This window comes from Papio anubis, chromosome 7, assembly GCF_008728515.1.
Source record: "Papio anubis isolate 15944 chromosome 7, Panubis1.0, whole genome shotgun sequence".
Lineage (NCBI taxonomy): Eukaryota > Metazoa > Chordata > Mammalia > Primates > Cercopithecidae > Papio > Papio anubis.
The window spans coordinates 142,018,181-142,039,085 of NC_044982.1; the positions used below are offsets into that span (position 1 = coordinate 142,018,181).

The window sequence follows — 20,905 nt, forward strand, 5'->3', positions numbered from 1 at the left end:
TCATTGTGGAAGAGTGCTGCAGGTCCCTAGCTCCCAACTCAGTAACCTCTTTCCCTTGCCGGACTCCTGGAGGAGAAGCGGAGCCTGAGGGATTGGGGGCGGGAGTCCGGGTGGTGGAGGTAAGACATTAGAGACATTGAGCGCACCCTGGGAGGCTGGACCAGTCCTGCCCTGGACTGACATGCCCCAGAAGACTCCTGCCCATTGGGTTTCTATGGTCGGGGGTTAACTGTGATGGGGTGGCGGATGGGGAAGTGTCAATGCCTCCAGAGCTGCCGATTGTCCTGTAAAGAGTGGCGTTTGGATGCAGGCCCTCGGTGATGCTTCTAACAGCTACTTTTCAGAAGTGGAAACAGCTGGCGCTCCTCCTCCAGTACTGGCTGTAGGAACAAGAGGGGAGGGATAGAGGACGCCCTAACAGTGGCCTTCCCATACCACCTACCACCCCCACCCTCACCCCGCAGGCTGCAGGGCTGGCATGCTCCGTGCAAGACCAGAGACACTGATGCTCCTAGGAGCTCTTCTGACTGGACCCCTGGATCCAGCGGGCAAGTATCAGGCTCCTCTAGCGGCGGGGTGTTCCCCAGGATCCCCTGGGAGGTGGGGAGGAGAGAGGTGCGGCAAGCGGCTCCCTGAGTGAGACTGGAAGGTCATTTCGCCGCGCAGCTCAGCGGGATGGGAAACTTCTCAGTGCGGCCGGACACTTGGGTCCCGTTAGGGGCGCTCCGTGAGCTGGGGAAGGACTGGCCAAGGCCTTTGTTGCCAGGGAGGGATAGCTGGGAGCGTAGTGTTGAGGCGGCCCTTCTCTGTGCCCATAGGCAGTCAGGACGCACTCTCACTGCCCTGGGAAGTGCAGCGTTATGACGGCTGGTTTAACAACCTGAGGCATCACGAGCGTGGCGCTGTTGGTGCGTTTTGCGGGCTCGGGTGTGCTGGGGCCGTGGCTCGCGAAGGTCAGGGGCGCGGGAGGCCCTGAGAGGAGAATATGCGGGGAACACGCGCCCAGCAGCTCCGCTGCCTACACAGCGCACTCTTACGCGCTCCTGGGTCCAAGAGACCCTTGCGAGAAGGTTCTGTCAGTGAAGGGGGATGGGGGTTGAGGGAGGCTTAGGGCGAGGTTTGGGTGATCCTTGGGGATGGAGTGCTTAGACAGAGCCCCACTCCCTGCCTCCGCAGGCTGCCGGTTGCAGCGCCGAGTACCAGCCAATTACGCCGACGGTGTGTATCAGGCTCTGCAGGAGCCGCAGCTGCCCAACCCGCGCCTGCTCAGCAATGCAGCCACACGCGGCATAGCTGGGCTGCCGTCGCTCCGCAACCGCACCGTACTGGGGGTCTTCTTTGGTGAGGGCAAAGGGGGAGACCAGTGGGGTTGATCTGGCGCTCTGCTCAGCCTTGGGGAGGGGCCAGATCCCCTCTGCGAGTCCACAGGAGACCCATCCAAGACTCCCAACCACTTCCTCTCTCTCTAAGCAGCACTTCAAGACTGCCTTCATCTCGGAGAGATTTGGGATGTTGATACAGAGATATTCACTCCCCTTTCTCTTACGCCTTACTCCAAACTAGGGGTGTCACTGGACCCCCATTATGGCTCTTGGGAACTGAGCTCCCCAGCCACCGCTCTCCTCACCATGTGTTTGTAACCATCTTACCTCTCCCTAGCCCAGAGGGAGGAGGACTGACTTGGGGTACTCCTACATAAATTATATCATTTTGATTCTCACAACAGCTTTATGAATTGGATAGGAAGGGAACTCACTATAGTCTCACTTTGCAGATTAGAAAATTGAGGCTCCCTGGGGCTAACCTGCAGAGCTGGTGGTGGAGCTGGCACTGGGACCTCTGTCTTTTGGCACTTGAGGACCCTTGGAGGCCGCCCAGGCCGTGGGGAGAGCGCGATTTGGACGGTTTGTCACCTATTTGCACCCCATGCCCGCAGGCTACCATGTTCTTTCCGACGTGGTGAGCGTGGAAACGCCCGGCTGCCCCGCCGAGTTCCTCAACATCCGCATCCCGCCCGGAGACCCCGTGTTCGACCCCGACCAGCGCGGGGACGTGGTGCTGCCCTTCCAGAGGAGCCGCTGGGACCCCAAGACCGGACGGAGCCCCAGCAATCCCCGAGACCTGGTGAGGCGGGGAAGGCGGCGGGAAGGGGCCGCACCCCAGCCAGGTGGGGCCAGGGCTGCGGGCCTGGCAGGGCCTGATGGGGAGGGGCGCCCACTCCCCAGCCGCGGACAACCGCTGGGACCCGGCCTTTCCTGGCCCGCCGCCGCCCCTCGACCCCATCTCACCCGCCGCGTGCCCCGCAGACCAACCAGGTGACGGGCTGGCTGGACGGCAGCGCCATCTATGGCTCCTCGCACTCCTGGAGCGACGCGCTGCGGAGCTTCTCCGGGGGACAGTTGGCGTCGGGGCCCGACCCCGCCTTCCCCCAAGACTCGCAGAAGCACCTGTTAATGTGGGCGGCGCCCGACCCCGCCACCGGACAGAGCGGACCCAGGGGGCTGTACGGTGAGGCCGCCAGGGCGGGACGGGACCGGCTGGGGGTCTGCGAGTGTGGGCTCCCCCGATCACGCTACCGCTCATCTCTTCCCCTGCGCCCCCACGTCGGATGCAGCCTTCGGGGCGGAGCGAGGGAACCGGGAGCCCTTCCTGCAGGCGCTGGGTCTGCTCTGGTTCCGCTATCACAACCTGTGCGCGCAGAGGCTGGCCCGCCAGCACCCAGACTGGGGGGACGAGGAGCTGTTCCAGCACGCGCGCAAGAGGGTCATCGCCACCTACCAGGTCAGCCGTCCGCGCCCCGCGACGTCTCCCCTCCCGCGAGCAAGTCCACGGGAGACTCCGCTGCCCCACGGAGCTCCCCATCTGTGGACAACTTCCACCCAGAAACCCCTCCCCAGACAGCCGAGGTCTAGGGAAGCCCCAGTAAATGATAGGGAGGCACAGCGCTGTTTATAGGAGAAATCTGGCTGGTGATTATTATTTATCACCTCCCAACCCCCCCCCCCCCCCCCCCCCCCCCACCTCCCCTGGTTCCTTGAGGAGGCAGGCCTCACACCGCTCCTGTTTGAGTTGCTTCTCCCATGACTGACCCTGCCTGGTCCTCATCTCCACCTGGAAGCCGTCCTTGGGCTCAGACCCTTCCAGGCCCCGCCCCATCCAACTGGAGCCTCCCCTCGCCTCTCTCTGCCCCTCAGAACATCGCTGTGTATGAGTGGCTGCCCAGCTTCCTGCAGAAAACACCCCCGGAGTATACAGGTGAGGGAGTGGGGGGTGGGAGGATACCTGTGTTGAGAATCCTGAGGGGATAGGAGACAGGTGGGTGTGATGGGAGGATGTGGAGGCAAGGAGCCTATCTCCCTATCATCTCCATCTTCTTCCTGCAGGATACCGTCCTTTCCTAGACCCCAGCATCTCCCCGGAATTTGTGGTGGCCTCTGAGCAGTTCTTCTCTACCATGGTGCCCCCTGGCGTCTACATGAGGTGAGGGAGGGGCTGGCAGAGAGGGGGCATCACACCAAGAAAGGTGCAGAATGAACTGCCTTGGAGGCTGGGGCCTTTCACACTCCTTTGCAGTTTCACTGGAGAATGGGAAGCAAAAATCTGGGGCCCTGAAACAGAACCCTGGGGTAAGATGTGTGGGCTTAGTAGGGAAATCCCCCCAGCTCTCCTAAGGGCTGAAATTTGGTTGCTGGGTGTAGGATTTGTCCAGCAGCTGAGTCATTCCCTTCCCTCCTCTCTCCACCCTACCTGGACTAGGAGCGCACACTATCTTCAGTAAACACACATTGCCAAATGTCTGCCATGTTCAAGGAAGTTCCTGGGCTGCTGCTCAATCCTATGAACCCCCACTGAGTCCCTCAGCCCACTCAATCCCATCCTTGACTCTTCTCTGAATTCCCTCATCACATCCTTTGTTCTCCATTTCAGAAATGCCAGCTGTCATTTCCGGAAGGTCCTGAACAAGGGTTTTCAAAGCTCCCAAGCTCTCAGGGTCTGCAACAACTACTGGATTCGGGAGGTCAGACTGGGGTCAGGGTCATGGGAAGATGGGTCAAGGTCAGTCTTCACACAGGCTGGGAAAAGCAACAATCCCAGTTCTTGGGTGTTGCTACCCCAGGTTCATGGGAGATGAAGGATAGAGGAAATTATCCGGGGACAACAGCTCAAGAGAGTCTGGAACTGGCCAAGGGCTCTTTGTCCTGGGGTACTAAAGTGGCCCAGGCTGAGAAAGACTGGGTTTTGGGTAGGGGCCCTAGAGCCTATCTTGAGTGCATTGTTTACTTCCAGAACCCCAATCTGAACAGTACCCAGGAGGTGAATGAGCTGCTGCTGGGAATGGCCTCCCAGATTTCGGAGCTGGAGGACAGGATAGTGGTTGAAGATCTGAGGGGTGAGCTCAGAGCCAGAAGGGGTGGATGGTAAGGGGCCAGGAAGCCTGAGGATCCTTCTGGGTTCATCAACAGCAGAACTAGGGCACCCACGATGCAGGAACACAGATACAAACAGAGATTTCAAGGAGTCATAAGAAGAAAATGAACTTTGAACTTTTTTTTTTTTTTTTTTTTTTTGCTTAATTTACAGTTTTGTGTTGCTTTTATTTTAAATTAACTGTGAGTATTGATGGGGGGGGTGGTACCACAATCTCTTTGGTGCTTAGTTAGGTCTCTAAATTTTTTCATTCAGCCCTGTCTTGAAATTAGGGAGGCATAGGACAGGGTATTTACTGCTTGGTGACTAGAACAGTCTTGGTCTTAGAGGAGGGGTTTTACTGGAAAAACTGGCCCTGATCACATATAGTGACACTGTGTGGTCACCACACAATGGTCAGCATGGGCACAGATCTCATGTGGATCGCTGGGGGTAGCCAGGAAGGAAGAACCATAGTGCTAATAGCTGGATACAAGGCTGCAGGGCAAAAAAGGGTGGAGAGGGCAAAGCCCAAAGTCTGGTCTTCTCTCCTCTTCAGATTACTGGCCTGGCCCTGGCAAATTCTCCCGTACAGACTATGTGGCCAGCAGCATCCAGCGTGGCCGAGATATGGGGCTGCCCAGCTATAGCCAGGCCCTGCTGGCCTTTGGGCTGGACATCCCAAGGAACTGGAGTGATCTCAACCCTAATATGGACCCCCAGGTCAGGAATACTAATGATAATAATGGCAGCTCAAGCTTTCCTATGGCAATATTGTTCCAAACCTTTACATATGTTGACTCATTTAGTCTACATAATAATATCATAAGGTACATATAATCATTTTCCCCATTTTACTGATGACATAGTTGGTAAATGGTAGAGGCAGGACTTAAATTCAGCCATATGATTCCAGAATCTATTCCTAACCACTGCATTGTACCATTCCTGCAGGGTGGCTTCTGGGTTGGGTGCCATTGTCCTGTTGCTGCAGGGTCCCACTCCAAGGGCTGGGTGCCCCTGAAGCTGCTAATCATTGAGGTCAGGCAGGCTGGTGATAGTCACAGGATACACTCCTCGGGCACCTGACCACGGTCTTACCATGGGTAGGGACACACTGATCCTTCCACCAGACTTGTCCTGCCTGAGGGGGCTTGCCTAGGAAGAGGAAATCAGGCCTGAGCAGCAAGCCAGGCAGTTGCTGGGGTCCTGTGTCCCAGGGATGGGGCAACAGTGGCTGCCCTCCTCAGCAAACACATACTCACCCCTTATCTTCTGTGGTGCCCCAGGTGCTGAAGGCCACAGCTGCCCTGTACAACCAGGACCTATCCCAGCTAGAGCTGCTCCCTGGGGGGCTCCTGGAGAGCCATGGGGACCCTGGACCCCTGTTCAGCGCCATTGTCCTTGACCAGTTTGTACGTCTGCGGGATGGTGACCGCTACTGGTTTGAGAACACCAGAAATGGGTAAGGCTTGCCTGGGTCCCCACCTCAGATTCCTCCTCAGCCTGGGCCCTAGACCTTCTGTCTGGCCTTAGACAGCCCTTATGAGCCCTTGATTCCTAGTCAGTCCACCACACCCTTCCTAACCCCTCTGGGTCTCTTTTTCTTTTCTTTTCTCTTTCTTTCTTTTTCTTTTTCTTTCTTTCTTTCTTTTCTTTTCTTTTTTTTTTTTTTTTTGAGACAGAGTCTAGCTTTGTCACCCAGGCTGGAGTGCAGTTGCGTGATCTTGGCTCAATGCAACATCCACCTCCCAGGTTCAAGTGAGTCTCCTGCCTCAGCCTCCTGAGTAGCTGGAATTACAGGCATGCACCAACATGCCCAGCTACTTTTTTTTTTTTTCAGTAGAGATGGGGGTTTCACCATGCTGGTCAGGCTGGTCTCGAACTCCTGACCTCAAGTGATCCACTCCACTCACCTTGGCCTCCCAAGTGTTGGGATTACAGGCATGAGCCACTGCACCTGGCCCCTCTGGGTCTCTTTTCTCACCTGGCTCCTTGGGTCTGGGGTTGCTGGAGGCCTGCATTCCCTTCCCATCCCAGTGACTTCTACTTCCTCCAACTTAGGCTGTTCTCCAAGAAGGAGATTGAAGAAATCCGAAATACCTCCCTGCGGGACGTGCTGGTCGCTGTTATCAACGTTGACCCCGGTGCTCTGCAGCCCAATGTCTTTGTCTGGCATAAAGGTGAGTGTCCTGGGAGAACACAAGTGAGTGACAGTGGCCAGAGAAGGATCAAGATTGAGGGTACGGTGGAATCACTTGGTGCTGTCCAGGGAGCCAGGCACCTTCTGTGTTGGGCTAGGAAGCCTGCATTTGGTTGGCTCCCACACCAGGGACCTCAACGAGCACACAAGCTGCACCCTACAGTCAAGAAGGGGTGGATGGGGTAGATGCCAAGAAACAGGATGTGGATGGGGACTTTGTGAGGGAGACAGTTTCAGGGAGGTGGGCCTGGGGAAGACAGGACACCTTGGTCCTTTATACGTTAGAGGGGAAAGGGGTCTGGCCACACAGCGGGATCCTCAGACTTTGAGATCTTCCATGCCCTCTCCCTCAGGTGCACCCTGCCCTCAGCCTAAACAGCTCACAACCTACGGCCTGCCCCAGTGTGCACCCCTGACTGTGCTTGACTTCTTTGAGGGCAGCAGCCCTGGTTTTGCCATCACCATCATTGCTCTCTGCTGCCTTCCCTTAGGTGAGCTCTTAGGCAGCCTCTCTGCAGACTGGCCCTGCCCCTTGTTTCCCGCTGGCCTGAGGGGCTGGCTATTTGGTACCGTTTCAGACCAGGCTCAAGGAACCTCTGGAAGGGAGGGGCCATAGCCGAAGCCACAGTGAAGCTCTAGGCGAGGAGCTCCCTCCTCACTGGCTCCTTCTGATCCCCTTCAGTGAGTCTGCTTCTCTCTGGAGTGGTGGCCTATATCCGGGGCCGAGAACGCAAGAAGCTACAAAAGAAAGGCAAAGAGAGCGTGAAGAAGGAAGCAGCCAAAGATGGAGTGCCAGGTGAGAAGGGGCTGGGCAGAGGAGGGAGAAGGGAGCGGGGAGGGGAGAGACAGGAGTCTGGGAGAAAGAACCAAGTTACAGAGTGAGAGGAAAGCCAGGGCGCCTTTAGGGTCTTCACAGTGGAATTGACCTGAAGGCAGGGACCTGGGGACATCTACTGAACTACCCGGCCCAATCCTCCCTTCCCCAGCGATGGAGTGGCCAGGCCCCAAGGAGAGCAGCAGTCCCATCATCATCCAGCTGCTGCCAGACAGGTGTCTGCAGGTCCTGAACAGGCGTCTCACTGTGCTCCGCGTGGTCCAGCTGCAGCCTCTGCAGCAGGTCAACCTCATCCTGTCCAGCAACCGAGGATGCCGCACCCTGCTGCTCAAGATCCCCAAGGAGTATGACCTGGTATGGCTTGTCCTGCCTCCCCTGCCTGGGCTGCCCTCACACGACTCCATTATCACAAGCGAGGCCACCTCAGCTATAGACCTCACCTATGACAGCTGCTGCTGGGGAGAGGGGCTCCTTTCAGAGGCCCCCAGACTCAACCTGGCCCCCTTCGGTCACACACCTGGCCCCAGCCTGCATGGATGGGAAGGAGCTTTTCTCCCTTCCCCTCAACCCAAGATCTGTTGAGGGGAGGCTGAAGCAGAAGGTCCAGCAAGCTCCCTGCGTCGGTGCCGCCTTCCTCCCACCCAGGTGCTGCTGTTTAGTTCTGAAGAGGAACGGGGCGCCTTTGTGCAGCAACTACGGGACTTCTGTGTGTGCTGGGCTCTGGGCCTCCATGTGGCTGAGATGAGTGAGAAGGAGCTATTTCGGAAGGCTGTGACAAAGCAGCAGCGGGAACGCATCCTGGAGATCTTCTTCAGACACCTTTTTGCTCAGGTGCCAGGGTCTGTGCCTTTTGGAGATGGGCCCAGCCCCAGAAATGGAGGAAACTTGGGCTGGATAGAACACCCTGTGGGTGGAAGCTTCCACTCTGTGGCCTGGAGAGAAATAGTCTTGCTTGAATCCTGGCATTGCCACTTTACTTAGCCCTGTGACCTTAGGCAAGTCACATTATCACTGTTCTGTATCTCTGTTTCCTTATCTATAAAACAGTGATGAAAACTGTATCCATCCCACTGCATTGTTGTGAGGATTCGGTGAGATCATCTACATGCGTGGTCCACAGAGGTTGGGCCCTGGACCCAAGGGCATCAGCCTCACCTGGGAACATGTTAGAAAAGCACCTACCCAGTCAGACTGAACCAGGAACTCTGTGGGTGGGGCCTGGCAATCTGTGTTTTAACAAGCTCTCCAGATGATTCGGATACACTCTTATGTTTGAAAAACATTGTTTTATGTACAGTGCTTATTGGCCCAAGTGCTGGGTCAGTTGTAGGCATTTAACAAATGGTTGTGGCCAGGTGCAGTGGCTCACGCCTGTAATCTCAGCACTTTGGGAGGCCGACGTGGGCAGATCACCTAAGGTCAGGAGTTTGAGACCAGCCTGGCCAACATGGTCAAACCCCATCTCTACTAAAAATACAAAAATTAGCTGGGCATGGTGGTGGGCACCTGTAATCCCAGCTACTTGGGAGGCTGAGGCAGGAGAATCGCTTGAACCCCGGCGGCAGAGGTTGCAGTGAGCCGAGATCCTGCCGCTGCACTCCAGACTAGGTGACAGAGCAAGACTCCATCTCAAACAAACAAACAAAAAACAATAAATGGTTATCACATGTGACTTTTAAACATTTTGCACAATGGACAAATCATAGGCACATGGCAGCCTTATCTGAATTGGCAAGAGAGCACAGCCCCAGCCCCTTCCTGCCTGTCTACCATCATGTCTCTACACCTTCTGTCCCCAGTGTAGGCTCTCTCACTTTTCATTCCCCTCAACTTTTCACTTCCCCTTCCATACCCCAGCACCATGCTCACTGTATGAAGTTTCCGGTTCTTGGGCCCAGGGAGAAATGGGCAGGCTGCTAGAGATTTGATTCCCCCATCTCTAGGACAACAGAGGCCCCAGTCAGTATATCTAAGGATCAGGAGAACCTTCAGGGTTCAGCCTTTCTGATTTGGACTTTGGGGAGATGTAAAGGGTCATTGAACTGCTTCCAGCATAGGCTTCACCTCCTTCTCTTTCCCTCCCTCTGCTGCTGCCCAAGTGCAGGTGCTGGACATCAACCAGGCCGACGCAGGGACCCTACCCCTGGACTCCTCCCAGAAGGTGCAGGAGGCCCTGACCTGCGAGCTGAGCAGGGCCGAGTTTGCCGAGTCCCTGGGCCTCAAACCCCAGGACATGTTTGTGGAGTCGATGTTCTCTCTGGCTGACAAGGATGGCAATGGCTACCTGTCCTTCCGAGAGTTCCTAGATATCCTGGTGGTCTTCATGAAAGGTAGGGGGCTGGGAGGTGGCAGGCTATCCAAGAATCTAGGGATCTTTCAGCAAGGAGATGACCTGCATCCCTTTTTCTCTTCCCAGGCTCCCCAGAGGATAAGTCCCGTCTAATGTTTACCATGTATGACCTGGATGAGAATGGCTTCCTCTCCAAGGACGAATTCTTCACCATGATGCGGTATGGGGTGTGCCTTTCTAATCCTGAGACTTCCTGGTGTGTTTCAAACAGGAAAACAGGTTGAGTCAGAGGAGGGCTGGCAAAGAAGCTATGTGGTCATCTGTGTTGAGAGGTGGCCTAGACACTACATCCTAAACTCTCAGAGCATTCACCTTTAAATGTTTACGTGACTGGCTTCTGCCTCTAGGAGAGTCTCTGTCTGGACTGTCAACACCAGCCAGAAAAGTCTCCCTGGTTAAAAAACAAAAACGAAAACCCAACACCAATATGGCCAACAACAAAAATCCACAAATCCCTTTTGGGTGCCCTTGGATCTTTGTGAACTCTTTTACAGCATGCCCAACACTGTGCTTTACCCAATGAAACAGTGAATGGATGACCTTGGTCGCTGCTCCAATATTCATCACCATGATAGGAAGAGAAACGTGGAAGGCTTCTCCATATTCCAACCATTCTTTCTTCCTGCATCTTAAGCCATTTCTGGTTTTGTTGTGCTGGTAAAAAAACAGCTTTGTGCTTCTCATTCCTGAACACAATGAATGCGTCAGTAACACAGCTCGCCTCCACGCCATAAGGGCAGGGCTTGTTCCCTGTTGAATCCAGCTTCTCCACACTGTGATTGGCACAGTGCAGGCATTTCATACATAACTGAGTAAGACAAAATGAAATAAGTGAGCAAATGAATACAAAGTATAGATGTAACAGCCCACATTATTGTAATTTTTCTATCCTGTTAAGCCTTAACATTGCGTTAAGCATTCGCCTTAACTGCTACATTCCTCATATAGTCCAGATACCCCGACCGGACAAGGGTTTCTAAAAGGGCAAAGCTATTGCGGTCTGTAGCTCGCTGGGTATGTCATTGCAGGCCCAGCCCCAGGTGAGGCTCAAGGGAATCTAGGAGAGGGTCCCTGCCTCCAAGGGCTGAGTTCCCACCTTCTTTGTTTGTTTGTTTGTTTTGAGACGGAGTCACTCCGTCACCCAGGCTGGAGTGCAGTGCCATGATCTCAGCTCACTGCAACCTCTGCCACCCAGGTTCAAGTGATTCTCCTGCCTCAGCCTCCCAAGTAGCTGGGAGTGAGCCACCAAGTCCAGCCAGTTTTTGTATTTTTAGTACAGATGGGGTTTCACCGTGTTGGCCAGGCTAGTCTCGAACTCCTGACCTCAGGTGATCAGCCCGCCTCAGCCTCCCAAAGTGCTGGGATTACAGGTGTGGGCCGCCGCACCTGGCGAATTCCCACCTTCTTGTCCTGTAACTCAGTGTGTATCTTGCTTACTGTCGGAGGGACGATGTTTTTAATGTGATGGCTGTGCTCACTGTGTTGTACCGGCCCAGCATGGCACAGCTTTGCTGCCGGACCTACACAAACTTGCATAGTGTGTCTGTTTCTGTCCCGAGGCACAAGCTGTGAATAGAGCTTGGCTATTGCAGGTGCCACTGTGGGTGCTATCAGGTTGGGCATGGAGATGTTCCCGCCTGTGCCCAGCGTGTTGGCACAAGGAAGCAGTGGCATTGCAGCTAGGTCCCTCCCTGGCACCCTGCTGCCTGGTGCCCCCACTGGACTATGAAAGGGGGAGCCCAGGGGTGATGTGGGAGGCATCAACAAAAGAGAGTGGACAGAGAGCCTGCCACGAGAGAGGGCCATGCACACCCTGGACACAACCCTGCACTCAGTGGACTATCTTCCCAGTTGTAGGTGCCCCCTGTTTGAGGGCTGCTTTCTCTAATTGGTCAAGGTCACTTTCAATTCTGTTCTGCCTTTTGAGTCCATGGCCACCCCACCCAGCTTAGTGTCAGCTGCAGGATGGATGAGTGCCTTCTCAGTGCCATTTCCCGGGTCACTGGTAACCACATTAGATAATCCAGGGCCTGCCCCACCCTGAACCTACCCAAGCCTGACCTTGCTGGGTGACAGGCTGCTGTGTCTCTGGTCCTCCTCCAGGTCTTTCATCGAGATCTCCAACAACTGCCTGTCCAAGGCCCAGCTGGCCGAGGTGGTGGAGTCCATGTTCCGGGAGTCGGGATTCCAGGACAAGGAGGAGCTGACATGGGAGGATTTTCACTTCATGCTGCGGGACCACAACAGCGAGCTCCGCTTCACGCAGCTCTGTGTCAAAGGTGGAGGTGGAGGTGGTGAGTGTGTGAGGAATGGTTGGTGTCAGGGAGGGGGGCATGTCCTCAAAATGAGAGTTCCCGGTGGGCAGGGCCCAGGGCTTATTCTTTTCTGAGTCCTTGGTACCAAGTACAGAACCAAGCACATGTAATTGGGGTGGCACATGTAGGTGTGCAAGTTGTCTGCTGCACAAGGATGCCCACTGAGATCAAGGAGCAGGTTGAAATCTATCCGACACACTGCTCAAAGCCACGGGCATTGGTCTAGGATGTATCTGGCCAGAAGAAGAGGCATTGTTTCTTTTACTCAAAGGACCTGCAGGGTTGCATCCACCTAAGAGGACATTCCCTTTCTTGCGCAAAGTTGTTACATTGTCTGCCCTGTGCACAGTGAGTGCTTAGTGTGGGGAAGGAGGGAAACAGGACTGGAGTCAGAGATCTGGACATGACTTTCCCAGAAGGGAGGAGGGTACAGTCTCCCATCCTACCCCACTGCTCTTGTGGGGAAGCCAGTCCTGCCTCTTGTTCTCTTCTCTAGGTATTAGAGATATCTTTAAACAAAACATCAGCTGTCGAGTCTCATTCATCACTCGGACACCTGGGGAGCGGTGAGCAGGAATGGGGCTCTGGCGGGTGGGCCTGGTTGAGCCCCCTGCAGAGAAATGAAGGGAGTAGGACTGGCTGATCAGCCTCGGGTAAAATCAGGCATTTGCCCTTTGAAAGTAGCTCTTGGTAGCACAAAAATTCCAGCTGCCTCTCTCACCCTATGCTGCTCGGATGCTTGGCTCTCTCCCTGCCACTCCAGGCCAGAATCATTCTACAAAACAAATCATGAGATCCTATTAATTCATTTTGCACCTTGCCCCCTGCCTGGTCCCAGGAGCCACTCCCTACCTCTACCCCATCCTCTGACCTGGGAGTTCTTCTCCTGGCTGCAAAGACAAGGGGAGAACAGCCCCATTTCTTTTTCTCAGCTCCCACCCCCAGGGACTGGGGCCGCCTGCCTCAGGAGCCCCAGAGCTGGGAGGCCCTGGACTGAAGAAGAGGTTTGGCAAAAAGTGAGTGTTTCCCAAATCCCTGGGCCCAAAGAGACATGGAGAGAAGTCTCAGGGTCCCTAGGCCCCACCTACATATCCTTGACATATAAGGGACCATCCTGAGTCTCATTCCATTTTTGTTCCTGACCTGACTGGGGGGTTATAGTGTTGAATGACTGTTCATCCTCTTCCAACCTCTGCACCCCGTTCTTCAGGCAAGGGTCCTGGCTCAACAGGATGATAGTAAGGGGTCTCTTGGCTCCTGCCTGCTTTGGGCACAGCCTTGAGGCCTGTGCTGGGATCAGGAAGAAAGAAGGATAGAACAGACTGGAGGAGGGGGAGTAGCAGGGAGACAGCGAGTGGGTGGATGGAGCCAAGGTGGAAGTCAAGGGTTGGAGGAGTACGAAGTCCGCAGATTGCTTTTTTCCCTTCATCTCTTGTGGCCCATCCTGATGCCTGCCCGATCCCCAGGTCATCCCCAGGTCACCTTTCATGGGGTGGCATTAAGGGAAGGCCAGAGGGCCCTTACCACACTGCTGCCCTGCCTCCCCTTGCTATAGGGCAGCGGTGCCCATTTCCCGGCTGTACACAGAGGCGCTGCAAGAGAAGATGCAGCGAGGCCTCCTAGCCCAAAAGCTGCAGCAGTACAAGCGCTTCGTGGAGAACTACCGGAGGCACATCGTGTGTGTCGCAATCTTCTCAGCCATCAGTGTTGGCGTGTTTGCAGATCGTGCTTACTGTAAGAGTTCCAGGCTGTGGGCAGTGGGCAGGGAGCAGGCCCCGACCCTTGGAGAGGAGTGAAAAGCCCTCTGATCCTAAGAGTCTGCATAGGAGAGCCCAGGGCTCAGGACCCTGGCCTCTTGTGCCGAGCTGATCTAACCTCACTCCGGCCCCAGACTATGGCTTTGTCTCGCCACCCTCGGGCATTGCACAGACCACCCTCGTGGGCATCATCCTGTCGCGGGGCACGGCGGCCAGCGTCTCCTTCATGTTCTCCTATATCCTGCTCACCATGTGCCGCAACCTCATCACCTTCCTGCGAGAGACTTTCCTCAACCGCTATGTGCCCTTTGACGCCGCGGTGGACTTCCACCGCTGGATCGCCATGGCTGCTGTTGTCCTGGCTAGTACGTGACTCCCAGGCTTTTTCCTCTTTGCTGCAGCACCCTGGCTTTAGTTGGGGGAAACAGTGGGGAGATGGAACTCCTTATACCTCCATCTCTCCTCCCCATGCCTCCTCTCCCTTGGGATCGGAGGCAGAGTCTGTCCTGGTTGGCATCTCTAACAGGGTCTGTCTCTTTCAGTTTTGCACAGTGCTGGCCACGCAGTCAATGTCTACATCTTCTCAGTCAGCCCCCTCAGCCTGCTGGCCTGCGTATTCCCCAACGTCTTTGTGAATGATGGGTCAGTTCTGGGGAAGGTTTCTCCTGGGACTCACAGGGCGGGCCTAAGGGTATAATAGAAAAAGAAATCGGCAGAGCACAGTGGCTCACACTTGTAAGCCCAACAGTTTGGAAGGCTGAGGCAGGAGGATCGCTTGAGGCCAGGAGTTCCAGACAAGCTTGAACAATAAAGTGAGACTCCATCTGTATAAAAAGTAAAAAGATTAGGGGGGCATTGTGGTGCACATCTGTAGTCCTGGCTACTTAGGAGGCTGAGGCAGGAGGATTGCTTGAGCCCAGGAGTTTGAGGTTGCAGTGAGCCATGATCAGTACCACTGCATTCCAGCCTGGGCAACAGAGCAAGACCCTGTCTTTAAAAAAAAAAATAAAAAGAAAAAGACAAAAAGAAATCAACAGTCCCAGACACTCAGCAAGAAGCTCAGTGCTAAGCTAGTCCCCTGGGGGAAGCTGAAAGGTAAACTTCTTGCCCTCAGGAAGGAAGCTGGCTGTGATTGGCCAGGAAAGGTGTTTGGGAGATGAAGTCAGAGACTCTTTCTCATATATGCCTGACACACAGCTTGCCATCTCTGCCTTCTATCCATTCACTGGGCAGACATTTATGGAGTGTGTCCCATGTGTCCACCCAGATGCCAGAGTAGGGGTGTCAAGATACATGCAGTCATTCAACAACTACTTACCGAGATTTGCTGTGTGCCTTATGTTGTTCTAAGCCTAGGGATAGAGCAGTGAATGAAACAAAAATCTCTGCCCTATGGAGCTTACAGAATAATGAACCAGGGACTCAGGGAAGCAGGGGTCAACCACAGTAAGAGAGTTCAGGATAACACAGAAGGAAAAATTGCTGAGTGCAGAGGGTGGAACCGTGGACGGCTGGGTGCCAAGTTCCTTGGAGGGATCCCTGACCATCTGGGTGGAGGCCCCATACCCTCAGCAGTCAGGGCCAGCAGGAAAGGAGTCATGCTGTGGTGTGACAGTGCTGGAGCCCCTCCTACCCCAGCCAGAGGCTCAAGGTGCCTTTGCCCCCCAGGTCCAAGCTTCCCCAGAAGTTCTATTGGTGGTTCTTCCAGACCGTCCCAGGTAGGAAATGTGGGATCTGGGGGTTCTGTCTGAGGACTTCTGCTTTTGTTTCCATCTCTCTGTGAATACCCACTTGTCTATAGTGGCCATGGGGTCTGTTTCTAGCCTTCAGGACAAGCCCCAGCTCCATTCCCTCCAGGCAGTCTTTTCTGGGGGCCCTGGAGGGATGAGAGAGGAAGGAGGGCAGGATAGGGGAATGTGCCATTGTCTTTTCAGCCCAAGCTGAAGTCCTGAGACTACTCACTGGCCCTGTCCTCCTGCCCCCAGGTATGACAGGGGTGCTTCTGCTCCTGGTCCTGGCCATCATGTATGTCTTTGCCTCCCACCACTTCCGCCGCCGCAGCTTCCGGGGCTTCTGGCTGACCCACCACCTCTACATCCTGCTCTACGTCCTGGTGAGGGACTTCCCTGGGCCAGCCCATGGAGCAGGGAGCTCAGGATGGGACAGGAAGGTGAAGGAGGGAGACTTGGATCCAAGATCTCAGAATGAGACCTTGAGATTTAAGACCCCAGACCTCAGCCCTATCTCCCCGGCACAGGCCTACTGCCTGGGCAAGAGGGGGTGCCGGGAAGGGGCCTGGCTGGGCCTGAGCTGTACTAACTGGCCATGTCTCCAGCTCATCATCCACGGCAGCTATGCTCTGATCCAGCTGCCCACTTTCCACATCTACTTCCTGGTCCCAGCAATCATCTATGGGGGTGACAAGCTGGTGAGCCTGAGCCGGAAGAAGGTGGAGATCAGCGTGGTGAAGGCGGAGCTGCTGCCCTCAGGTACTAGGCCCCGCCTGACATGGGTTGGGAGTAATGGAGGCCAAATCTTCAGACATGGGGAGACAGCTCACCAGGCCTCCTGACCCCATTACTGCCTCTGACTCTGTGTCCAAAAACAAACAAAAAAAAACCACTCTCGGAGATTCCTGAAGGTTTCCTGATAGAAGTAGACCAGGAAGGGCTGTGCTTAGCTCCCTGGAGACTTGGAGATGGTGAGAAGTGACCCTGAGAAGAGGCGGCTGATGGTGCATACAGAGGGGTCTGAGGATGGGAAAGGCCCCCACACGTGTGGCCTGGGTACAGGGAAGCGCAGGGCAGGAAGCCACATATGCCTGTCCCGTTCCTTCTCTCAGAGACAGACAAATGCCCAGATTGCCAGCCTGTTGCTGAGAGTCAGCGTTGGCCAAAGTCGGGATTGGTATCATCGTAGAGGGTGGCAAAAGATGATTTTCTGTATCCCAGGACTGTCTAACCTTCAGGACTCACATTGTAAAAAAATTAATGTCACTGCAATATTATTTCAATTGAGATTACTTAAGGACAAAATCTCAGAGTGGAGTTAGTATGCCTTTCTACTCTCCAGCACTTGCTAATTTCCTTTTTTTAACAGAGAGATCAGGCCTGAGACTCAGCTATGGTCAGATAACAAACAGTATCCAGCTAAAATTTGGTAACAAAATATGTTGTTTTCTACATGGAACACATGATACTGGTTTTCCACTTACCTTAGCAATAAAGTTCCCTGCCAAGATAAATTGAATCGGAAAAGTTAGTTGATTTAAAGAAAAGCGTTAGATAGATGATAGTACAGGAGGTGTGTAGAAAGGTAACCCTCAAATGGAGGTTTGATAGCCACTGAGATGGTCCTTGGTGAGCCTGAGTCCTTTTACCCAGCAGGCTGGTATTCAAGGCAGTGCTGGGAGGCCTGGGCCTTCCGTGGGAAGAGGGAGTAGAGAGGAGGAGAGGGGCTGGAAGAGGGGAGCGGAGAAACCCAGCCCTTGCATTACCTGGAAAACAGAGAAGGGGACCCTCCTACTCCCAGCCCCAGGAGCCCCACCTGTTTAGACCATGTGACTACTCCCCAGGCCTCAGGCGTGTGGAGAGGACAGGCACCTGTCAGTCCTCAGGTACCAGGAGCAGGCCTTCTGATCTGTGCTTTTCCCTGTCTATGACCTCCAGGAGTGACCTACCTGCAATTCCAGAGGCCCCAGGGCTTTGAGTACAAGTCAGGGCAGTGGGTGCGGATCGCTTGCCTGGCTCTGGGGACCACCGAGTACCACCCCTTCACACTGACCTCTGCGCCCCATGAGGACACGCTCAGCCTGCACATTCGGGCAGTGGGGCCCTGGACCACTCGCCTCAGGGAGATCTACTCAGCCCCGAGGGACAATGGCTGTGCTGGATACCCGAAGGTGCCTGTCACCGGGAACCCTGCTTTTGGGCCTCTGGCACTGGCAGAGGATCTCTACCCTTCCCCATCCTGAGACTAGAAGCTCCAGCCATCCCAAAGCCAGCCTGGGAGAGGACTGGGGTGCCTCAGAAAAGACTAGGATGTTCTGTATCCTCCCTCTGCCTGTGTCTCTGTTTCTGGCCTCAGAGCTGGGGCAGGGCCAGGCTCATTTCATCTCCCCCTCTCTTGGCAGCTGTACCTTGATGGACCATTTGGAGAGGGCCATCAGGAGTGGCATAAATTTGAGGTGTCCGTGTTGGTGGGAGGGGGCATTGGGGTCACCCCCTTTGCCTCCATCCTCAAAGACCTGGTCTTCAAGTCATCCTTGGGCAGCCAAATGCTGTGTAAGAAGGTGAGCATCCCTCCCTCATTCATCAAATGGGGCTAGGCGGCCGAATTGTGTCTCCACATCACAGTGGTGGAGCATGAGAGAAAGCTTCTGGCTCCAGGACTGAGTCTGAAGGGGTCATTCTTACCCAGTGGTTGAGATGCCAAACTTGGAGGGACGGTGGTGGTGTAGCCAGACGGGCCTCTGCTAGGACCTGTCAGTTGGAAGCCTGGGATCAGGCTGGTGGGTCCTGCCACAGCTTCGATATCTGCAGGTGGTCTGGGGCTTTCCAGCCTCTCAGGTGAAGGCACCTGGGATGTAGGGAGGCTGAGCTGAGTCCTGAGCTGCAGCCATGTGTCCCCAGATCTACTTCATCTGGGTGACACGGACCCAGCGTCAGTTTGAGTGGCTGGCTGACATCATCCGAGAGGTGGAGGAGAACGACCACCAGAACCTGGTGTCTGTGCACATCTACATCACCCAGCTGGCTGAGAAGTTCGACCTCAGGACCACCATGCTGGTATGTTAGGGCCCACCAGGCAGGGCAACTTGGTGGGCAGATGGATTGGCAGCATAAGGCAGGATGGCCTGGGCAGGTGGGTGGATGGCCAGGCTGAGCTGGCAGGAGGCACAGAGCTGGTGGCCCTGATCCTCAGCCTCCAGCTCCCTCCCCTCCCCAGTCTCTGTCTCCTGGGCTATGTGGGCTGGCTCGGGCTGAGTGCTGGCCCTAATTGTCTTTGGTCTGACCTGCCCCTGTGCCCCCAGTACATCTGCGAGCGGCACTTCCAGAAGGTGCTGAACCGGAGTCTGTTCACGGGCCTGCGCTCCATCACCCACTTTGGCCGTCCCCCCTTCGAGCCCTTCTTCAACTCCCTGCAGGAGGTCCACCCACAGGTCAGTCCCACTCCCTCCCACCCTGGGACTCTGGCCTTCCCCTGCCAGGACATCCTGGCCCAGAAGCACCCTGCCGCTCTGTTCTGAGCAGAGAACTCCACCCGCTTGCCTGGCCCTAGGATGGGGTCAGGTCTTAAAGGGGCACTTCCACCCCCTCCACCTTAAGCCTCCTCCTCAAGGCCTGGATTTGAAGCCCTGGTCATTCCAGCCAGGCTCAGGAAGCAGCTTTTTCCAAGGAGAGTGAGCACCTCCAGGCTGCAGGTCCCCCTCTCTCTCCAATCTCCTGACAGGTGCGCAAGATTGGGGTGTTCAGCTGTGGCCCTCCGGGAATGACCAAGAATGTAGAGAAGGCCTGTCAGCTCGTCAACAGGCAGGACCGAGCCCACTTCGTGCACCACTATGAGAATTTCTGAGCCCGTCCTCCCTGGCTGCTGCTGCCAGTACCCTGCCTTCCCCTCTGTGCACCTAACTTGCCCAACCCTATTGGCAATCTCTCCATCAGAATCCACTTTGGGCCTCGGTGGAGGACTGCAGAGCCCCTCCCAATATTGGGAGCAATATTGGCCCAGACAATTATACAGATGAGAAAAGGCAGGAGACTATGTTCTACAGTTGCAGTGCATGATGATCATAAGTCCACCTAGTTATCAACAGCGTTCCTGCAGCCCTCCAGCCTTCCTGCCCTTACCAAGTGCACAATCAGCCAGGATCTCCTAAAGAAGATAAAGACCACTCCCCACCCCAGCTCAAGCAATGGCGGGTGTGGCAAGCAAAGTGGGGAGGAGACAGTCCCTGCTTGTGACAAGTATGGAAGTGAAGAGGTACAACAGTGCTTGTCTCCAATGGCCCCCACATCTCCACAGAATTGATGCATTGCTTTGCTATTTGCTTGGCCCGACATTTGAGGGAGGAAGAGGCCAGGATACTCTGGCTGAGAATCTCCTCAGAGCCCAGTGCAGAAACCGTGATGCTTAGAACCTGGACAGCTCGACTGCCTCAACTCTGTCTCCAGGTCTTTTCCCTCTGGCTCCAAAAGGAGCAGCCCTACTTCTACCCCATCCCACCCCCAAAGTGTCAGCAACCTTGAGGAGGGCACCAGGAAACAAAGATGCCTCCCCAACCCTGATATTCCTGATGTCACCAGTGACGCCCACTGCCCTGACCCCTGGGCAGGCCCCTCTCTGCATCTACTGGAGTGGTCCCTGGGCTCTGGGGCTGAAGGATTCCAGCCTCTCTGCCAGATATTCAGAACTCGCTCTCAATTCCCCTCTTCCACATGAGTTGGGTGACCAGCTGTCCTAGTTTGCCCAGGACTCTCCCTGTTTTAGCACTGAAAGTCTCTTGCCCCAGGAAACCCCATCAGTCCCAGGCAGATTGGGACAGCTGGTCACCTTATGCAAGAGCCAGTCTGAAACATCCCCTCCATACTCAGCTCTTTAACTTTTCTTTTCGTTTTCCATCTGACTCTTTCCTAAAAAGCTGAGCTGTAAAATATTTTACATCGACATATAATAAGTAATCATGTACATATTTTACCACGACCCAGGTCAAGACATAGAACATTTCAACATTTCCATCACCCCAGAAAGTTCCCTTGTACCCGCTTCCACTTAGTCTCCCCTAGCTTCTAGAAGCAACCACTGACGTGATTTCTACCAAATCCAGTTTTGGTCATACTAAATGTACTCTTTTGAGATTGGCCTCTTTCACTCACCATAATGCTTTTGTAATTCATCCACGCTTTTGTGTGTATCAGCACTTTGTTCCTATTCCATTGTAGAGATGTACTCCAGCTTGTTTATTCTTCTGTTGATGGACATTTGGGTTGTTTCTAATGTTGAATGATTATGAATAAAAATGCTGTGAGTTTTCTTGTA

General features: G+C 54.8%; 1 protein-coding gene across 1 annotated transcript; it reads left to right on the top strand.

The window, feature by feature from the left end:
* The first annotated feature begins 373 nt into the window (after positions 1–373).
* Positions 374–20,905, top strand: DUOX2 (dual oxidase 2). Its single transcript, XM_021940526.2, has 33 exons — positions 374–552; positions 823–908; positions 1,177–1,341; positions 1,937–2,124; positions 2,307–2,508; positions 2,615–2,781; positions 3,195–3,255; positions 3,384–3,480; positions 3,928–4,018; positions 4,288–4,390; positions 4,967–5,130; positions 5,697–5,872; positions 6,472–6,590; positions 6,964–7,101; positions 7,293–7,406; positions 7,597–7,799; positions 8,091–8,276; positions 9,550–9,775; positions 9,862–9,955; positions 11,899–12,089; positions 12,607–12,676; positions 13,043–13,126; positions 13,666–13,844; positions 14,002–14,232; positions 14,410–14,509; positions 15,536–15,585; positions 15,853–15,980; positions 16,203–16,356; positions 17,536–17,768; positions 18,000–18,158; positions 18,499–18,654; positions 18,900–19,028; positions 19,319–20,905. Exons 1-33 carry the CDS (start codon positions 479–481, stop codon positions 19,439–19,441), a joined length of 4,641 nt encoding a protein of 1,546 aa, XP_021796218.2. The 5' UTR covers positions 374–478; the 3' UTR covers positions 19,442–20,905.